This window comes from Exophiala dermatitidis (assembly GCF_000230625.1).
Source record: "Exophiala dermatitidis NIH/UT8656 unplaced genomic scaffold supercont1.7, whole genome shotgun sequence".
In the NCBI taxonomy this organism is placed as follows: Eukaryota; Fungi; Ascomycota; class Eurotiomycetes; order Chaetothyriales; family Herpotrichiellaceae; genus Exophiala; species Exophiala dermatitidis.
Window position 1 is genome coordinate 1909965 of NW_008751652.1, and position 21594 is coordinate 1931558.

The 21594-nt window shown below is 47.2% G+C and overlaps 6 protein-coding genes across 6 annotated transcripts; 3 read left to right on the top strand and 3 right to left on the bottom strand.

Annotated features, from left to right (window-relative positions):
- Positions 1 to 4105: 4105 nt before the first annotated feature.
- Positions 4106 to 5718, top strand: HMPREF1120_08492 (beclin 1; the record flags this gene model as incomplete). Its single annotated transcript, XM_009162749.1, has 2 exons — positions 4106 to 4190; positions 4241 to 5718. The coding sequence occupies 2 exons, from the start codon at positions 4106 to 4108 to the stop codon at positions 5716 to 5718; spliced, it is 1563 nt and encodes a 520-aa protein (XP_009160997.1).
- An 829-nt stretch (positions 5719 to 6547) lies between these two features.
- On the top strand, positions 6548 to 8384 carry HMPREF1120_08493 (uncharacterized protein; the record flags this gene model as incomplete). The annotated part of the gene is made up of 3 exons (XM_009162750.1): positions 6548 to 7908; positions 8044 to 8130; positions 8228 to 8384. The coding sequence occupies 3 exons, from the start codon at positions 6548 to 6550 to the stop codon at positions 8382 to 8384; spliced, it is 1605 nt and encodes a 534-aa protein (XP_009160998.1).
- Positions 8385 to 9069: 685 nt separating this feature from the next.
- On the top strand, positions 9070 to 11827 carry HMPREF1120_08494 (uncharacterized protein; the record flags this gene model as incomplete). The annotated part of the gene is made up of 3 exons (XM_009162751.1): positions 9070 to 10204; positions 10257 to 10373; positions 10482 to 11827. The coding sequence occupies 3 exons, from the start codon at positions 9070 to 9072 to the stop codon at positions 11825 to 11827; spliced, it is 2598 nt and encodes an 865-aa protein (XP_009160999.1).
- An 815-nt stretch (positions 11828 to 12642) lies between these two features.
- HMPREF1120_08495 (non-specific serine/threonine protein kinase) lies at positions 12643 to 14607 on the bottom strand (the record flags this gene model as incomplete). Its single annotated transcript, XM_009162752.1, has 2 exons — positions 12643 to 13014; positions 13168 to 14607. 2 exons carry the CDS (start codon positions 14605 to 14607, stop codon positions 12643 to 12645), a joined length of 1812 nt encoding a protein of 603 aa, XP_009161000.1.
- A 2584-nt stretch (positions 14608 to 17191) lies between these two features.
- HMPREF1120_08496 (uncharacterized protein) lies at positions 17192 to 18004 on the bottom strand (the record flags this gene model as incomplete). The annotated part of the gene is made up of 1 exon (XM_009162753.1): positions 17192 to 18004. One exon carries the CDS (start codon positions 18002 to 18004, stop codon positions 17192 to 17194), a length of 813 nt encoding a protein of 270 aa, XP_009161001.1.
- Positions 18005 to 19323: 1319 nt separating this feature from the next.
- On the bottom strand, positions 19324 to 21165 carry HMPREF1120_08497 (uncharacterized protein; the record flags this gene model as incomplete). Its single annotated transcript, XM_009162754.1, has 1 exon — positions 19324 to 21165. One exon carries the CDS (start codon positions 21163 to 21165, stop codon positions 19324 to 19326), a length of 1842 nt encoding a protein of 613 aa, XP_009161002.1.
- Positions 21166 to 21594: the final 429 nt, after the last annotated feature.

A 21594-nucleotide genomic window follows, 5' to 3' on the forward strand; every position in this document is an offset into this window, starting at 1 on the left:
TATATACTATATATTATAAAGTAAATAAGCTACTAGTCGAGAGAGAGCTCTACTCTTAAAGACTACGATTAACGCGTTTAGAAACGCTATATCTTTTACTTAAAGAAGATAATTTCGTTCTTCTAAATAATATATTAAAGTAGAAATTTAAATCTAACTACTTCGGACTTTTTTAGATTCTAAAGAAGCTATAGTTTAGTACGTATATACTAAAAACGATAGACTAGAAGATCTTATATCTATTTATCTATAAAAGCCGTCTAATACGATATTACTTAATAAATTTAGATAAGTAGACGATTTAATTACTTACTAGAATATAGTAAATATAACTCTAAATAGTTAAAGATAGTATAACGAAGTCTTCGAATAAAGTACTTTAGGTATTTAGTAACGAGTCTAATCTCTTAATATACTACGAGCTATTAATAATATTAAAGTAATAATAGATATTATAAGAATAACTAGAAGATAGTTTAAGTAAGATAAAGAAGAGCTATAAAGTTAAAGTAATACTAGTAAATAGACGTTAGCGAAATAGAGGATAGAAACTAATATTCTATAGCGTAATATCGATAGAGAAGACTATAATAGCCTACAAGAGATAAACTATAATCGGAGTAGTTCTCGCTTCTAATTCTCTAGAGTAGATTACTTCGCCTTTAAGTAGATAATATCTCGTCACTAGAAAGAGTAACGAAGATATTAGTACTTCGAGAGTATTAAATAAAATAGCTAGAATAGAGGTTATTTCTCTATACGCCTAGGTTAGGTAGAAATAGAGAAGTAGTAATAGATTATTATAGTCTAACCCTCTCGATATATAGAGAATAGGGAATAAAGGGACTTTTAGCCCTCTTAAAACCTCTTCGATACTCTAGAAAAGAACGGAAAACTATATTTAGAATAGATAAGAAATCTTAAGAAATAAGAGTAATTCTATCGGATCGTACTAAGACGTCGTTATATAAGATACTTCTATTCTATTCTATACTAAGCTACTCGAATCTATATCGATAGATATCGAGATCTATCCTACCGATATCGTAGAGTATATAGATAATATAATAGGCCTATTCTATATAAATTATATAGAGAATAGCTATAATAAGTTAGCTAAAGTTATCTCGAGTAAGAAGAAACTATACTCCGTTAATAGACTAAATTAATCTAAAGATATAAGGCTATAGAATCTTATAAACTAGAATATATCTACTTTATTCTTCTCGATATTCGCCGATACTATAGAAAGTATATTTATAATATCTTCTAGTTCTACTAGAATAACTCTTTCGATACTCGAGAGGAATCTCGTCTCTTAAGAGTACTTAAAATCTCGTAAGAAGCGAAGACGAGATAATTTATTATCTTCGTTAGTAGTCTAAAATACTAACTATAATATAGTTAAGTCTTTAGTTTCTTATTAACGATATATTAAAGGATACTTACTAAGATCTAATTCTAGACTAAAGATAATATAAGATTAAATAATCTAATAATAATAGTATTCTTTATAGATAATTTATAGAAACTAGAGTATAGACTAGGTCTCGACCCTTAGCTATACGTTATCGAGACGTCCTACGAAGCGCTCTAAATATATTAAAAAATCTAAAAATAACTAATAAATTATAGTAAATCGCCTTATATAGTAGGTATAGAAGAATCTCGCTCGCGCTCCTCTACTTATTATATTATACTAGAAGGTTTATCTATAAAATAGACTATTTATAGAGTATTATCTACTACCGTAGTAGTATAAGAAAATAGTAATATTTCGCGGTCTTCTTACTATAATACTATCGGAGCCGATCTTAGTAGTAGTACTTCTATCGGCGTCGTTATTTTATAGTAAGAATACCCTAAAAGGCCTAAACTAGAAGTAGAGTCTAGTTACTATATATAGATAGATAGCGGATAAATATTATATATAGAATAAGTAGAAATAGTAGGCTATTTATACGCTAGATAATAAAAAGACGGACGTTCTAGTATCGAGTAAGTTAATATATAGTCTTATATAGACTATATCGATAAACCTATAGAAGACGAGACTAGTACGAATCGTTACTATATTATAATCTAACTACGCTTAGGGTTATATACTAGCTTAGGAGATATAGATATATATTATATAGTCTCTTTAGTATAACGACGTATTTTTAATATACGTCTAGGCGAACTTCGTATCTATAATAATAGCTCGAGAGAAGAATCGATAGTATACTAACGATACCTTAGTAGTAGTTTATTAGTTATATAGTCGTATTCTTTCGACTCTAGACTAGTCTTAATAACTTCTATTCTTACTAAAGATATAGATATTATAGAATAATAACTTTATTAAGTTAGTATTAGTAAAGAATACTACTCTATATATATATCGGATTTATTAATTCTACGAATAACTTTAATAGTTTTCGATATATAGTATAGGTCTAAAGTCTACTACGTTACCTTCTAGATAGTAATTAATATCTTTTAACGTCAATCTTCTATATTCGTTTATAGTAATAATATAAAGTCGAATCTATTCTCTAGACCTTTAATCTCGATAGCTATACGACTATTTATCTCTCTAGTCTTATTAGCTATATATAGACTACTTATTTTCTTACTAAAATATACCTCTTTTATATCTTCTACTAGATCTTTTTTCTATATTTTAGAAGATTAAGTATAACGTTTCTTAATACTATATATTTAAATAAATATTAATATCGATATAGTAGACTAACGACGACTAGAAGCTTTACTACTTATACCTCGATTACTAGATAAAGAATAATTAACTTCGCGAATAGTATAGATTATATATTTTCTATTAAAAAGATATACTAAATCTATAGAAATAGGCGTATTAAAGATAGATATCGAAACGTACTTTAGGAATATTAACTCTCGATATAAGTCTAGTTTAATTATATAAAGATATATTTTATAATATAGATTATTTACGATATCTACTATATACTCTATAAGGGTATTTCTAACGTATATATTAGTAATATCTCTCTAACCGTAAAATTCGACGGGTCTTTAAGAAATACGACTATATAGCTAAATTAATAAGCTATTATTAGGAGAAAAGAACTACTTCTAGTACTATTTCGCCTAGATAATAGAATTAACTACTATATCGCTAGGCTTAACGCTATAAATATTATCGTCGATCTAGAAACGAATTAGTAATTATATCTTTCGATATAGTATAGTATATTTACGAAAAAAGCCGTCTTCGCTATCTTAGTTACTAGTAGGTCTTTAACTATCTTCTTAACTCGTTAATAGTACTAAGTATTTAGAATCTATAGTCTAGTCGACGTTTTAACTTATCTAGATAATATAATAACTATAATAGTAGTTATAGAAGATTTAGCTTTAATCGATAAAGAACTTAGGACTTAGAAATATAAATAACTAGAAAGAGGTATAAAAGAAAGTAAGGAGAAAAGAAGTAAAAGATATCTACTTATACTTCTTAAAATCTCGCCGAATTAACCCCGAATTAGCTTCGAAGAGTAACGGTAAGTACTATTACGTATATAGACTCTCTTTACTTATCGTCTTAACGATCTTAATTTACTCTTAATTTATTTAGCTTTACTATTTCGAGCGTATATACTACTTCTATAGCTAAAGATAAGAGATATATACTCGCTCTATATACCTTAATCGATACTAAAGATATAGATACTATAGATACTTATTCTAATAATAGAACTATTTAGGAAACGAAGTATTTAGGATATAAGAATACTATTTTATTCTCTACTATAAGGCTAATAAAGGTACTCGACGTCCTTCGACGATAAATAAGACTATTCGACGGTCTAGATAGAGGAGAATATAATAAAATAGATACTCTATATACTAAGTATTATAAAGACGTCGAGAACCGTCTTTCGGTCTCGACTAGCGTCGTATACTATCGTATAATCTCTAGAAAGTATATAGTCTGACGAGGCCCCAGGCCCCGTTGAAATAGGACAAGTCCTCCGTGAAATCACATATTGACCACTGACACTGCGCAGTGTCTTATTGACTAGGTACTGCAAACAATGTGAATATCACCAGTCTTCCTCCTGTCTGCCATGTAATAAACATGTACTGCCAGAAGTGCCGGCAGCCGATTCGAATAGATGGCTCAATTCGCGACCTCAACCCGGCCTCTTTCGATCTGCTCATCGGTACGTCGGCCCACTGTGCTTGTATGTTTTCAATTGTTAATATCATCTAGCATCTACGGCCCATTCCCAACAGAATAACACCAGTGCTTCTCGCCTGAACTACCCCAAAGAACGGAAAGACCTTTACGATCGTGTTGCGGGCAATGTGGAGGCTCCCATCTACAAACGGACCATTCCCGCACCTCAGCATGGTACCGCTACAGGAGGGCCAGACTCTAAGAATGGGCTTCCAGATATGTCCTTTATCGAAATAACACAGTCTCAGGTCGCCTTACATGAGCGGGACCTGTCGCACCGGAACGATCGGGGCACCGACAGGCAAGAAGAAGACAACGGTACTGAAGAGCGGGACAAGGAGAACCTGTTGTCTACTAAAGTGGCCAAGACGGAAGCTTTGTTTTCAATATTGTCCTCCCGTTCCGACATCGATCATCCGATATGCTCGGAATGTACCTCTCTCATTCTATCGGCCTACAACGCCCGCCTGGGTGGCTCTTTGAAGGAAAAAGATGCTTACGCGTCCTTTCTTAAATCTGTACAACAAACAGTCTCATCGACGCCACATGGAACTGATGCCAAAGCACGAAAAGAGCTTTCACATACTGAGAAGGACGAAGGAACTGCTTATGACCTCCTCATACGCACAGAAGGTGAATCTTGCCAGGTTGAGGAAGAGATTGCAGCCTTGGAAGAGGAGTCACAGCAGATGGATCGCAAGGAACAAGTGTATTGGTTGTCACGGAATTCCTTTGACGACCAACTCTACCAGGTCACAGTCCGTCTATTATCGCTACAGGAGAAATATATCCATGACAACCAACAACTCGAGCGGCTTCAGCGTACCAATGTGTACAACGATACGTTCTGCATCGGACATGATGGGTATTTTGGCACCATCAATGGCCTTCGACTCGGCCGCTTACCCAATCAGAATGTTGACTGGGCTGAAATCAATGCAGCATGGGGCCAGACCTTACTGCTCCTGGCTGTGGTGGCTGAAAGGCTTAGATATACGTTTCAAGGCTACCGTCTCCGGCCCCAAGGCAGCACATCCCGCATCGAAAAGTTGGAATACCCACAACAAGCACCGGGAGCAGCCCGCTCCACTGGTACAGACCGTGGATTACGTTCAGCATCTGCCAACCCGGAACCTAAGGTGACTCGTCTAGACCTCTTCAGCAGCGGTGACATGGCAATTGGGAGGCTGCTAAACCACCGGCGGTTCGATGCTGGCATGGTGGCCTTTCTTGATTGCCTGAACCAGTTGGGCAAACATGTTGAGCGAACATCCAGTATGGAAGGCACTACAAGCAGTAGCCCTGCTAGGAACGCCAGTGTCCGCAATCTACCTCCCAAAAGAGTTCTGCCGTATTCCATACAGGGTGACAAGATTGGCGACGTTTCCATAAAGCTTGGGGTCGGTTTTCACCAGGATGAGAACTTTACAAAGGCTTGCAAACATGCTTTGACCGACTGCAAATTTCTGCTGGCATATATCAGTAACCTTGAGGTTGGAAGAGTCCCATGATCGACAGGGAGAGCTGCTTTGGACCTTTGGACCTGGTGCTCCCTGTTGCTGGACTTCATCGGCTTGCCGCACCTCTCACATCTCTTGGCTTTGGTCGGCTAGGGATTTGAATGAGCAGACTGTATCTCACAGAAGATACCATATTAATTGCAGCCGAGATATCCTCGTGCTGAATGAAAGCACCTCCCCGCACCTCTACCGAATCTCAAAGACACACGTTCGGATGCTTGACCGTCTCAATCTGCGTTATTGGTGCTTTCAGACGGGGGAGCTTTGTTAGGGTGTTGGGTTCCGGGGGATTCTAAGGACTGAATTCTTCCCGGTGGCTGTCTTGCACGTTGCACATAGTTTACATTCAAGACCTGGCCTGAACGAGTGCTGACGCAAATATGCCTCTTATCTCATTAGTGGGCGGCCTCTCGAGACATTGGGCTATCCCCTGTGGTGAATTACACGACAACAAAACACAGCTTGGCTCATCATGCCTCTGAGGTATAGACTTCTGGCTGAATGACAGCGGCGGAGGTCAGGTAGCCTAGTATGCTGATTCCCATATCCATGACATGTACAGTAACCAGGACTGTGTCCCAATAGACGTCAGATTACTGGCCGGGTCTTATGTCTCTGTCACCTAGGTATCTGTCACGGCGTCTGTCACCTATTCTGTCTCAATACCTTGATTAGCTAAGCCGATCTTCTACTTTACGCGCCCCACGTCGGTATTTGAGGCTGCGCGTGTTGTTCGCGTCGTGTAACGTCTGTGAATGTTCATTAACCACGCTACACGGGTTTCAGGAATCTTAACGTCCAGCAAGCATTAGTCAGAACAATGGCTCGAGGAGCACCTCCTGCGGAACCGTCTGATTTTGAAAAGCAGCGACTTGCGAACATCGCAGAAAGAGATGCGCTACTCAAGAAGTTGACCCAGGAAGCCCAACAAGCCGGCCTCTACTCCAAACCTGCCACGACAGGCACCCAGAATGGGCAAAAGCGACCAGCGAAACGAAAGGACCTCCCCGCAAAACGAATCAAGAAAGAGATCGAAGTCGTACCTCGGCGCACATCGTCCAGGTTAGCAGGAATCCAAGCCGATAGCGAGGTGGCCAAACTGAAGGCCGAGGAACAATATGAAAAGGCCAAAGAGCTGGAGAGAGAAAAGCGACAAAGAGTGACCGGGGATTTGAGCTTCGCCAGTGGGACGAGCTTGATAGGAGCAGATGTTCTACTCAAGGGTGTGGCCAAACCGTATGAACGGACATTCGACGAGAACGACATCCAGGAAACCACAGACAAGGATCTGAAGGCATTACGGCAACGGATGAGCTCTTTGAAACTATGGGATGCGTGGGAACCCAACAGGATCAAGATGACGCCGGAAAGAATCTTCAGCATGATGTTCCACCCGACGCCGACCAAGCCGATTGTGTTTGCCGGCGACAAGATAGGCAATCTAGGGATTGTCGACGCATCACAATCTCCGAAGACGTCGGCGGTGAAGCACGAGGATGGGGAAGGAGAACAAGAAGAGGATGACGACGAGGAGGATGACGTCGATCCAGAAATAACCACCATCAAGCCTCATACTCGCACCATCTCGGCAATGCACATGCACCCTTCGAAACCGGAAACACTCTACACCGCGTCCTATGACTCCTCGATCCGAGCCACGGATCTTGAAAAGGCAGTCGCAGTGGAACTCTACGGACCGGCTGACAAGGAAGACGATGAACCACTTTCTGGACTCGATATGGCTGATACCGATCCGAATGTGGTCTACTTCACCACCTTGAACGGTGCATTTGGAAGATACGACGTACGACAAGACGCTTCTCAGGTTGAGATGTTCCAATTGTCCGAGAAAAAGATAGGCGGCTTTTCATTGCATCCGTTAGCGCCGCACTATGTGGCGACTGCGTCTCTGGACCGTTTCATGCGGCTTTGGGATTTGCGGAAGATCACCAAGAAGATGCCCACGTTAGTCGGTGAGCATCAGTCCAGGTTGAGTGTCAGTCACGCTGCATTCAATACGGTTGGACAGGTGGCTACCACTAGTTACGACGATACCATCAAGATTCACTCCTTTGGAGTCAACAACGAGACAGGCGAGGGCATGGATCGGTGGAAGCCTGGATTTCAGCTCGATCCAGCCGCTATGAACCCGGAGGTGGTCATGAGGCATAACAATCAGACGTGCGTGACAGCTTCCCTTGCTACTACAGAACCAGCCAGTCGCGTTTTCTTCCCCCATTTTCTCACCTCTTTGTTGGGATCAATGGTCTGAACACAATTGTCTGCATAAACCAACCAATAACTCGTGCTCAATAGTGGTCGATGGACAACGATCCTCAAACCCCGATGGCAAATGCATCCCGAAGACAACACCCAGAAGCTTGTTGTCGGCAACATGAATCGGTAAGTTGAGAACTGGGTTCCATGTGTTCTGCCTTCTTCGTCTGTCGTCCTTTAGCTCGTGATCAAAGCTGATCATTATTTCTTTCTATTCCAATAGCTTCGTCGACATCTACGGCGCTGACGGCTCACAACTCGCCCAACTCGGCGGCCCAGACGAAGGCATCACTGCGATCCCCGCCGTGGCCGTCTTCCATCCATCAAAGAACTGGATTGCAGGCGGCACCTCGTCTGGCAAACTATGTTTGTGGATGTAAGGCAAGCAGAATAATCTATCCAATACGAGCTTTTCGCTTCCCAGTCATCGACTGATGAGGATGGAGATGTCCCGGTGACGAAGAGACTTCATTTATGTGTAACGTCAACGGAGGTTGGGAAGGTCTTTTCCACATCCGCTTTGGCAACAATCTTTGACTTAAGACCGGTTCAAAGTCATATCTTCGCCCTCGCAACTCCCTCAAATTAGAGACCTCCGCCACCAGGCGCCGAGGCGCAGATAATTGTCATACGGATCCCGTGCTTGTGAGGTCTCGCCAAGTCTATCGGCTACCAGCAGAAGTACATGGCCTGAGAACTTGTTGAGGCGCCATGTTGCACAGTTCATGATCAGGCTGAAAGGAACATCACCTTGGCGCATTTACTCCTGCAAGCCCCCGGCTCGAAAGTCAATGCTTCGACTTGAGGGCTATCACCCGGCCAATTGTGGCGTGGTTTTGTTCACTCCGGATTTTGCTGCTTTTGCAGGATCTCCGATGATGGTGCTCGTCGATTGACTGTGGGCTACATCATATACACTGGGTGAGGCCGTCGGCAGCACATTGCAGTTTCTCCTTCCTTCAATAATCATTGCGAAACTCACCGAATTTCTTCCGTTGTCTCGATCCAGCTCGGTGATCACTGAGAGGCTGTCCGCTGGCGCCTATAACTTACACTTGTCTAACAATGCATCCCCTACAATGGCCAACACGAGGCGGTCATTCGAACACAGACCAGCCTGATGATGACCAAATTGCCCACGAACTTGATCCTTTGGTACCTGTTGCCGCTCATGATACGCAAGAGGATGATCTTCGGGCGCATACGGTCGAGGCTGATGACTCTTCTGTGGCATCGGCCGAGACCCCGGGACCGTTTCGACACTCGGCGCGGAATCAGCAACGACCGGGAGCGATGCCCAGGGTTGAGGTGAGGTTATCTGAAGCCCTCGTCAACAGTCTTCCTTATCATACGCCAATTCAAAAGCCGGAGGGCTACCCAGAGCTGAAGTACAAGCCCTTACTGCTACACCGTCGGCTACTAATTCCCCTGGTTGTATTTTATGTCTGCTGCTTGGCCTTTGTTGCGACACTCGTGGCGCTGAACACCTTAGCACCAACAGACCTTCACATCAGAAAGTCTGTGGGCTATAACGTTTTCAACTACCTGCCCTCGGTACTGGGCTCACTCACTACAACCACGTTTCGCTCATTGACCTCGTCGTACGGTCAGCTTTTGCCTTACCTCACAATGAGTACCTCCACCTTCCATAATCCACGGAGGAACGATGTGCACAACACGAAGACGATCTTTGAAGGGTCTTTGGTATCAGTCGATATAATCCCCAATAATCTTGGATTGGGCCTGCTCCGATATGGCCACTATCTCACTTTTGCATTGTTCTTGTTGCGGCTCATTGTCAGCGCGCTTTTTGCGTCCTTAAAAGCAGCCTTGATTCGTGTAACACCGGACTCACACGGTTGGCAGGTATCCGTCTCAAATCATGCGGGTTATGCGCTGATAGCCGGATATACGGGCATAATTGCAAGCACTTTAGCTATCACAGTCCGTACTTGGGATGCAACTACCGGCCTCAAGTGGGATCCTGGCAGTTATGCGGCTCAAATCGCATTGCTCCAGAATTCCAACGTACCCGCCGTGGTACGTGCTCTTGATTTGGATGCGTCAGCTCCACACTACGTCTTCTCAAGAAAGTTACGCACCATACCAGCGTCACTTGGACCACTTCGACTTGGCTACTGGCGAGCTGCGGAGGACGAGACAAAGATCTTGTACGGGATTGGGTTCATGGGAAGCCCGAGTGAGCCAGGTAAAGCTGCCTCCGAGTGACGCACGCGCTGATTTCCACACAGAAGAGACTATACGGACCCGTCAATCTCTGAACCATGGTTCTCGCTCACCCGAGGCTGTGAACGTCAATGTCGAATTTGAAACAAGCACAAGACATGGGAGTGCGGTTCTGTCGACCGGTATGCGCCGCCGCCACGTGTGAACTATCGATGTCACTAAAGGCCCCCGAAGCGTTTGTGTTGCTGTGGTCTATTTTCGAAGTTGGTATTGACGCAGACTTGTTCCAGACTTCAACAGGGACGAGTACAAGAACCCGACGCCAGAACGAGATCGCTACTTCTGTGCAGACTTCTGGCACTCGGATTTGATGCTTTTTATCGGGTTCGCCCTGTGCTGCACTGTAACGGGGGTTCTAGTTTGGTTCATAACCTCGGGCAAGCTGAAGAGTGGCTGGATCTTTGAGCATTCCGCCCCATCGAAGGGCGCGCCTACTTGGGTGCGGCTACGTGAAATCTTCATCCCGATCATTCCAGCCATGGTCAACTCTCTGATAAATCAGCTTTGGTTTAGTGCGGGCGTGTTCTATCGCGCCTCGGCGCCGTTGGCGGGCATGTTCGTTCCGCGCGACGCCAGAGAGAACATTCTGCTCGACTACCTCTCGCCAAACTCTGTGACGACCATTGTGGTTGGAGTTGGAAATCGGCACTGGAGAGTCGTGTGGTTTACGCTGCTCACTATCGTCGCTCCTTACCTAAGTGCCTTTGCGGTCAACATATTTCAACTTTCCAGAGGCGACCATGCCGACCAGCTTACGATCCTCCCGACAAACCTGTACATTTCACTGGCAGCCATCTCATTGTACGCCATCAGCTGTATTCTGGCACGTCCGCCAATCGAGTACCGCTTCCCGCGAATGGTCCTCAGTATCGCCGACCTCCTCTCCTACTGCTACGACTCGTCACTCATGACAGCCCCAGAATTCTCGGTCCAAGACCCCGACGACGAGGAGATCCATCTCCAGTCCAAGATCCACCTGGCCAAACGAAAGTACCATTTCGGTTTCTACAAAGGCACAGACGGCATGCGCCATCTCGGCTTCGACGCGAATGACTCCTCCAGTGGCTCGGGCGAAACGGCTGTGTCGGTCCATCACGTCGTCCCGGGCAAGTATCCTGTCTTTCCCTGGCTGAGACCCTGGTGGATTGGATCGCGCCGCCACGAGCACTGCCGCCCTCGTCTCGATTGGCTTCCATTTGCAGATGCGTCGTCCCATGCAGTCCAGCACGAAGAGGCCACCGGCGGACTCGCACGAATGAATTCGACAGCGGACTCGTTCGCTACCGCGCCCGAACTCCCCGCCGGCGAGTCGGGTCATGATGGCCAGATCCTCCAACCAATCCGCCGCGTGGATACGCTGCTGAGCGTGGAAGCTGGTCTCGGTCATCATCATCATCATCATCATCATCATCATCATCATCATCATCATCATCATCATCATCATCATCATCATCGGCGTGCATTCCAGCCCGCTGTCGGCAGCAGTGGTGTCACGAGAAGACTTGGAGAGAGCCACCATTTACAACAAAGACCTCCACTGGATGATGAGTACCCTAGTAGTCTTGAGACCCCGTGAGTGGGCCAGCTCCAGCTTCAACTTCAGCTCCAGCACGAACAAAGCCTGTGGTTCTACAGAGACATCATGCTAACACTACGCATATTTATGTTTATTTAACTGTCTCCGAGACTGGATCTATGGTAGCACCATTTTCCTTTACCTGGCTATCCGGGTGCGAACGAACTTCGGAAATAGGCCTGTTCAGCAGCAAAGCACTTTGTGAAGCGGATACGAGGGGCTGAGCAGATGGGTACAAAAATTAACTGGGCGTTTCTGGCAAATGGTAGCGGCTGTAATCACAGTTCAATCAAGTAAAGCTGGCACCCTCAGATAACTACCAAGTACATATTAAGTAGGTAAGCCATCGGTAAAGTCGATGAGTGTCCACTACAACCTCTGTAGGTGGGTATGTATGTTGAGAAAAATAGTTTATTGCTCAAATGGAGTATTTATATGCATATTAACACCACTACCACCACCACGACAGTAGTCACAACACAAAGATAAATAAAATATTTATGCCCTCTCACCGACAAATAATTTGCACTACGAAGCACCACGAGGCGCCAGGATCTGTCTACCGGGAGAAATAAAAAGTGAAAACTACAGCAAGGATTATTCAACGCCTCAGCACTTCAAACCCGATCAATGATACATAATGAGATCCAACCCGTCGATGCCATCGTTTATGCTCGCCGCGCTGGTGCTAGCACGATGATATCCTCCCACCACGGTTCTGCTCTCGAAGCCTTACTCTCGAGTCCCACAGGCCCTAACTCTCGTAGTATGTTTGTTCCGCACATTGTATGTTCCCGCTTTCAAGTTGCAGCAGGTCAATCGCGCAAACTTCCCATTGTACAAACCACAAAGCCCACGTCGCCGACTTCGTTCTTCAACGGCGTCCAATGGACCGCGTACTTCTCGTGTCCCATATACCGGCGCGTGCACAGAGTCAGATCCAATGAGATGGGGGAGCCCAGGCGCAAAGCGTTGCGTACACGTGATTTGAAATCGCTGCTCAACTTGGTTGGCGAATGGGCGGAGAGAAACCGGAACACATCCGTGCCCACGATCTGAGTTGCCGACGAGGTCGGGCTGGTCAAGGTTGTTGCTGAAGTTGAGGTCGATCTGTGGGCGTAGAGGAGGGAGGCAATGCCAGCAGAGTGAAAACTGATGAAAAAGGTAGAATAGTTGACCACCAGAAACTGTACCGCCAAGCCGAATGTATTGACACGTTAGTAGCCTGCCAATTTGACGCGGACCCAAATCGAACAAATTGGTTGTGTAGGCACAAGGGAGGACGGCTCTAGCATGGCACAAGAATTTCCTCGAGAACGACCCTTGACATATTGACATACCTTGGAATAAGCCGTATAAAAAGTATCCATTTGTCTCTTCAGTTGCATCCCATCCATCCTTCTCAGAACTCTCTCCTCCATCCCCGGTTGCGGATAAGACTGAACAGGAGAAGACTTCGCCTTGAAGGAGGAAAAGAACCTGCTTGCGCGGGAGGGCGGTTTGATCGGGTCAAGAGATGTGCCACAACTGCTAGCCTGATCTTTGTCTGGCTCGTCGGACATGGCCAGGATCTTCAATACATCAGAGGCATTGTGGATTGTGGTGGAACAATTGACCTGCCCTCCGAGAAAGAAGACCAGGTTGCCGCGGTCATCGAAGAGTGGCGTGGTGTAGAGCAGGTTCCAAAATGGCTCACCGGATTTCTTTTGGTTCAGCAACAACTCGACCGACTCTTGCCGTAATACAATGGCTTCTCTCAGCCGTCCCACTGCCGACTTGTCGGTATGGCGACATTGCAGGAAGCGGCAATTCCGTGGGATGATCTCTGTGCGCGAATAGCCCGTCACCTTGACAAATCCGTCCGAGGCATAAACAATGGGATTGTCCGCCTTTGTTGGGTCGGTCAGAACAAAACAGTCTCCAAGTCCAGCATATCGCAGTCGATCGTCTGCCAAAGCTTTCACAGCACTCATTGTCATTTGATGTCGGACGAACCGTGGATATATATCCATGGCGACCAGTCTCTCAATGTCCTTCTGCGCATCGACAAAGACCGACTCGAGTTTGGGCAGAGTCGACGTCAGTGCTGCCTTCATATCCCTGTTGACTTTGATCAGCAGGTTGCCCGGAATGTTGATTTGGTTGGCCGCATCGACCGAGATGTAGTCGCGGTGGATTTCAAACATGCTGTCCGCAACCTCATTCAGGAGCGAATTATATCTGTCCACCTTGTCGAGAAACTCCAAGTTCTCGCCGCACAGCCGCCATCGGCTGAATTTCAACAATTGGTGAAACGTGGCAGGGTTATGCATGGCGACTTGGAATACATCTTCGGAGAAGAAGTCAAGCACTGTGTAGCCTGATGCTGACGTAGGGGCAGTAGTACGCGAGGTCCGAGAAATCGTGCTTGGGGAGCGCTCATGGAAGCTTCTTTCATCCACAGGTTCAAGATCAAAGACCAGCTTTCCGAGCTCTTCCAGGTTGGCTTGGGCAGGAACACTGCGGCCGGATGTTTTCGATTGGTATCCCAAAGAAGGCATGCCAGAGGACCGCCGGCCTGGAGAGGTTCTAATTCCCTGGTGGCGCGAACTGTTGAACCTGTCGCTATCTGGCAGGTTTGATTCCGACCATGAGACCGTCGGGCGTCTGCTGGGAGTCTCCAATTCAGGACCTTCGTCCATCGTCCCTCTGACAGCAAATGCCTGTCTGACCTCTTCTTCCGAAGTGTAGTCACGCATCAGTCGGATCCGACCCGGAGTTGTAGGCACAAAGGTATCCATATTGACAAGACTAGGATGACAGAGCTGCTCTGCCGGGAGATGCTAGGATGAATTGAATATCAGTAGAATTGGCTTTTGTGACAGTGCACTAAGCTCCGCGGCACCGCTGGACGTATCATAATACGACACAGCTGAGAAGAAAAGGAAGGAAGACCGGCGAATCCGAATACTAAGAACGAAAGGACAATAATGCTGATGACAGTAGTGAAAGGCGACCTGCACGGTCTGTTCGTCAACATCCGGCGAGGGCTTGTCCAAGCATGATGCCAATACACCTGCTACTAGAAGGAGGTAGTAGGGATCATGTCTTGCTCGGCGGTGCAACGTTGCGGCCAAGTGGGCTTGACTATAGCAATATTCAGCCAACGCCCATGGAAAGAGCCACCCAAACAGTGCCTGACCTCAGTCGCTATCGAACAGCTGTAATGGGAGAAGCCCCCATATCTGAACCTTACCAAGTAGTATGTGCGGGAAACCAAAGTCCGTCTCCCGTCAGCATGGTCCCACTATTGTGGCTCGTCAGAAGGCTGCTGCGAAGAGAAAACATCTTGTGTTGCGGAGACTTGAAGAACCCTGGAGTCCGCGGCGGAGTAGAGCCTGGGACATGCTTGTCGGTCCTGGGTTTCCATGACGGCGTGAACAGGGCCAAACCACTCCAGATCTTAATTCGCTAAAAGTTCCACAGACGGGAGAAAGGATCAACAGCTGTTCCAACACTTAAGCCCACAGTCCAGTTATCGGCGTCGCTTGACAGACATCATCGGACTCGACGATCGTGGTCTTGGACGATGGCACTATTTGTTTGGAGGAAGCCATATCCGCGCCGTTATCGTGTGTGAAAGTGAGAATGAAGCGCGCCACAAGGAAAAAAGGGGCTCCACAAGCCCAGATCTTAAACCAAGCTCCGCAAGAAATGAGCGCTGATTGGTGTTGCCACTACGTCAAGACTCTGCCAGGATCTGGACATCAATCAGCTTGAGTTCAACTCCATGGTAGGGCCAGCCAGGGTGAGACACATCCGTCTTCTATTGATACTCATAGTTCGCTGTTGCATGCTTGTGATCTGACTATCTTCTCCGCAATGTTGAACAGCAGCAGGGCATATCACGACCGATGCGAGCCCTGTTGCTGCGCTTTCTTGATGACTTCGCATCAGATGTCGACCGGGGGTTTCCTGGTATACATGGGCAATTGTTCGCTCCCGTCTCCGTCAGCGAATGTAGATCAGGTTGCAATGTCACACTCTTCTATGACATTGACAGCCTTCTCGTGATGGACGGCTCGAGCCGGCTGTATTGAGACTTTGGACACTTGATGAAGTCGCCATTGACAATGTTCGCTGTATGGCACCAGGAATGGCTGAGAACAACGAAACTGTGCCGGTAATTGGTCTCAGATCTTGTAACGAGACTGAGGGCTGACCGTCTGCAGAACAACCTGTCGCTCTCGAAAACAAAGACGGCTCAGTCGCCAGACATGCCACATAAATTCTCGTTCTTCGATGTCATATTGGTCAGCTAGGTCGGCGGTGGAAGACTGGAAGTTGATGGGCCCAAAATCCGGACAGGCAAGACATGATACAACACAGGCCATTGCTTCGACGATAGTCAGCTGGGCTGGTTGAGGTGGGTAGATACATAGGTAGGTAGTCATCCCAAGCGGTCAGCATACAAGAGTGAGACTGAAAAACAAAACGACGAGTACGAAACACGAATCCCCGTTGATCCTTCTTCACCGAACATCCCATCCCATCCCATGAGCCCAGCGGTCTCTGCCACCACAACGCAAAATCCGGAGCCCTCCTCATAGCCATCAGCATCTCTTCTTCTCACCAGCACGTGCTCAATCATGTCTTGAATATGAACAGCTAATATATCCAACCCGCGCAATTCCTTCCAACAATAACCCGGGCCAGTGTGTGCTCGATTTGGCACTGTTGGCGCAACGGTAACCCGCTTGCTTTGGACCAGCACTGAGAATTTCTCACGCTGTCATTCACAAACAAGCTCCTCCGTATTGCGCAGCCACTATCGCACACTGTCCTGAGCATCAACGGCCAGGGGAAGACGGCTTCTAGGCCGCGACCTCACACCACCGTCAGTCCAGTTCGCTGAACCACGACACTCAAACAAGTTATGAGCTCGGGAGTGTGGTGTGGTACGGTGGTCTGCTGAGGCCGCGGGTTGAGCCATTCCCACTTCCCCTGGCCCCCTGATGAAAAAACCCACTGGGTTTCATCCCCCTCTGAGGTCCCCTTCCGGGGACCGAGGACGAGGGGGATGTTTTTGTCTTTCTTCGTCTGATTGGTGCTGGTGCTGTTTGACATATACCCAAATTCAGAAACATCTCAAACAGCAGTCAATACAAGAGCTCATCGTATTCCAAAAGTGCTCTTCATTCAACTCATCAGTTGTAGTCTTACACAAGGCCTGCCTTCACAGGATTGCCCAATGCCGAGAGCTCTAATTTTGGCTCTCTGATTTCTATCCAATCTACCAGAACCGAATTCAACATGGACGGCAGGATCCTCCAAGTCGAACCCGTCATTTACCTCCAGGCAAAACAGCGATTTCAATTTCGCTTTTCAAAACTCCATCTCATCATAGTCATGATCATACCGATACTCGTACGCGTACCCGTAACCATTCGCACTCCCATTGCCATTGTCCCGGGACTGTTCAGGCACAGCCACGCCAGCAATACCAGAAGCAACCTCGAACGGGGCATCCATCATATCGAAGTCACCGTCCTGACCACTTGTTTCGGCGGCAGCAGCAGCAGTGGCGCGCCTACTATTCCTCGCGTCCACCGCGGCACTGTTGCCCAACAGATTCTCCAATCTAGCCACTTCGGCCTCTGCGTGTTTTCCAGCCTCTTCAAGCGCAGCCAGCACCGTCCCCAACAGTTCATCAAGTCTCAGATCCTGCAACACCTTTTCGTAGCGTTTGACCTTTGCACGGTCCCACTCCTCTTCGACACGCTCGTCGCCAACGAAAGAGTCGTCAGGTCGCTGCTCCACATCCTTCCATTTGTTGCGAAATTCCTTGGCCACGCCGATATATGCTCTGGCGTCTCCCGACCCGGCACCGAGAACTGGGTACAAAGGGTTCGAAGGGTGGTCGAGGGCGTCGAGCACGTTGGCGTGGAACCGGTGAGCGACGCCATGAAATGTGCGCGAGTCGCCTATGATGGGATCGGAATGATTTTTGGTTGCGTTGTTGTTTTGGGGCGAAGGTCCATGATCACTCAATCGGTTTCTGCTTGCCGGCGCAACAGCAGAAGTAATCACAATCCCCCAAACGGCAAGCAAACACACCAGTCCGCGCTCCAGCAATGTGTAGAATTCGAAAAAGTCGATCTTGAACTGTCGCTCCGCTTCGATTGGGTCGATGACCATTTCGTACCGGCCCAAAGAGGCGCAGGGGCCGTGAACGGTAGGAGTAGACGGGTGTCCGTGGTTGTAACCGTTACCACGCTGTTGAGTGATTGTACTGGTAGTTTCATGGCTTTGATTTTGAAATTCTTGCGCCAAACTCAACGCCCGATGTGACCAGTGCGTCAGGCTGTTTGCTTTCCATGCCAGTCGGCGGAATAGGCGACGAAACCGCTGTAGTTCTGTCTGTCGTGCCAGATATTGTCGCTGTGCTGTGCTGAGCACGGCCGCCGCGGAGGTTGGTTTTATTGTCTCTGGTGTCGCTGTCGCGGTCGCTCCTGTTCCTCCCACTGGCAATAATGGTGCAGATGCCGCCACTGGTGCTAAAGATGTTGTCGCCGTTGTCGGTATCTGCGAGCTATTATTTGTATGATGCTGGTACTTGGCACCCGGGGTTTGGGTTTGGCTGAGTTTATGTGGTGACGGTGTTCTGCTATGGAGCGTGACTGGCGTCCTGGTCTGAAACTCACGCTCTCGCCGCACCTCAGGGCTCGCCCAGCGCGAGGCTGTAAGGTCTTGTTTGGGTTTGGCCATAAAGGGATGATAATAGGTATCCTGAAACCAAGAATCAACTCACAGGAGAAGGAGGTGTTGGCGGAGTTCCTGCGGTTCAAGGTGGAGAGCGCGAAACTGTAAATAAATGTATCTCGCAGTGTGAGGTTGAACGCGGATTTCTTTGGTCGGATATTATGTGGTCGCAATCAACCAGAAGATCAGAAAGGAACGCTCATTAACGTGAACATCTTCACTGCAGCGCCCAAAAAAATTAACAGCCAGAAAACGAATACCGAGCCATACCTAAGGTAGTATGTATATGCATAGACAGGTACTTCAAGCTTGGGTATTATTTTGGATATTAATTATTAGCCACAAGGCTTCTTCATACTATGATACTGTATCGTTCCAGCCCGCACGTGACTGAATGAGCCCCAGCTTCTTGGAAACTCTTTGCAGGTGCATCAGTGGGAAACAAAGGAAGGCGAGACTCCTGTGTCAATGATTTTTGGATGATACTTAGGTAGTATGAGAGCCTGATCTCCGTCGCTATGCTTTGTGTGAGGTATTAAGACAATCCTGTGTGAGCATGACAACATAGGTGCATCGCCAATGTCCAGATTATTAGTATCCCTTGAAACACCGATGGCGGTGGAAAACACGACCGTAAAGCTGATGATGAGCGCTAGTCCACTGGTCCCATCAGAAACGCCTTTTGCCTTACAACAAACAACTGCCAACACTTGTCCCTCTCGAGAACCTTCGCCAGTCGAGCGACAGTGCACAAATTAATCACGTTCGTTACCGGCCGTGTTCCTCGATCCTTCACCTTGCTGTCGATTGTGGGACACTCTGCCAGTGATGTCTTGCCAGGTCGCCCCAAATCTTCGGCCGGTGCTGGCAAGGAGACCTTCTTCTTCCTCCTCGAGCGCATCCTCCTCCGAGTACGGGTCTGCCAGTTTGGGCGTGCGGAACAACAACAGGACGAATCCCAACAGGAAAACGCCCAGGAAAACAAATTGAGCCCAGAAATCGACCACACCGAAAAAGGGGAAATTGACAGTCACTCGATTGAGGAAAGTCGACACCACGGAGGGAGTGCAAACATTTCGAGCGGCCGGATTGTCAGTGGCTTCTCTGCAGGGAATGATATGCTGTTTATGCTCGGAGCAGTCTGGTTGTTCACCAGGATGTTTCGGAGGGTGGTCACAGAAAGTTTGGGGCCCGAATGTGGCGTACTGGGGAGCAACCATCATAGCAATTGAGTAGTTGATGGCCAATGTCATCAAAGTAAGCATGACGGTGGCAATGAGCAGGGCTTGTGGAGAGGTGTGTGCTTTCCGAATCCTGAAAATGGTAATCCACAGGATACGAATGCCGATCGTGGCAATACCAATGATGCTGGCGCTGAAGAACAGCATCACCAAGAGCAGGAAGATAACGTAGTCGATTGGAAACACCTGCGCCGACTTGACCAGAATCCAGTTGATTGGCTGGAAAATGTGGTTATGAGCCAACAGATAGCCGCAGTGTCGTTTGCAGACCGAGTTCTTAGCTTTGTCAATGCCGGTAATAAGCATGCTAACGAAGATCAAAAGGACAACGACGACCAGCAACAGTCCCAGAATAAGTTTGATCGGCCGGAACAAAGCCTCAAGTTTAACCCATATCTTCCACCAAATGCTCTGATTCTCACCAGAGGCCTCGGCAGCGAGACGTTGGTGGCGCCGCAATGTGCGCTCTTCTCGAACCAGCGCGTCCAACTCCCGTTGGTCTTTGGAGGAGAGCCCGTCTGGGTTCCCTTGAGCTCGACCTTCAAGTTGCCGTTGTCTTTCCAGGTTGCTTTCCAGTTGGGCCGTCGTCGATTCGCTCAAAGCTGGCGCAGAAATACCGGGAGCGGACTTGATCAAGGTAAGAGGAAGAAGAGCCAGGCCAGCCGCAGTATAGAAGCAGTATATACCAATGCCAATGGTGATCAGAAGGCCCAACGCAAAGGTCAGAGCACGTTCGCCGTGATTTTCCGCAAGTAGTTTTCGGAAGAAATCCAGGTCGAAGTGGGCTCCATCTCGATGACGGGCAACTGGTACGAAGAAACCCACCAGGAAGATCGCGATGCAGAGGAAGATGAACACCACGGTGTATTTGAACGCCGCCCAGAATCTCGACCCAAATGTTTGTGATCCTTCCTCCTGCGCGACTTCGTCGTACTCTTCATACCAGAAATAGGTAAATGGTATGACCAGTAGGCATAGTACCGCGTCCAGGGAATACAGCAAGTAATATACCACTCGGAGAGTGAATGTTATATTATCGACCTTGTCTTGATTCGCCCAATCCTTGCGTCTTCCCGTTTTTGAACTCGTCGTACTGGAGACCAGGGCAACGTCGACTGGAAGTAGTAGTACTGTGGCCAGGAGAGCGGTGATTGTGAAAATGCACACGATAGTGACAAATGCAGAGCGCTCACGGTGCGCCTGATACAGATAGACGAAGAGCGATGCGATAGACAGCAGGAGGGCGATGGCGATGGCATAGACAACCCAGATGAGGGTGATCTGGATGTATCCGGCTGATGCCATGGTCGAGACCTGCGAATCAGCCGCCAATGTCGCTGGTAGGAGCTCCATCATCGCGGTGTGAAGTGGACGCTCGAGCTATGAAGATCAAGCTTGATGCGATTGATCCTGCTTTCTCATCGTCGAAAGCAAGAAGGACGAAAGAGGTGCTGTTCGACAGTAAGCTGAAGGAAGAGAACTTGCGGCACAGCGAGAGTGGAGGGGCTGGTCGTCAGTAGCGAGCAGCAACCGTCGTCATAGGAGTGTGCAAGTTTGTTGTATTTGTTGTATTTGTGGTGTTTGTGGTGTTTGCAGTGTTTGCAGGCGCAAGTCCCCCGTGCAACCAATTCCCTGTTTTGGACTAGCTTGGTAGCCAAGATATCAGAAAGTCTGGCTTCAAGTTGAGCTGAGGTTGACTTCACGTCGACGCGATATCAAACATCACTGTATCTCAGAGTTCCTCTACTAGAACCACAGCTTACAACTCCTCGTCCAAGAGCGCAT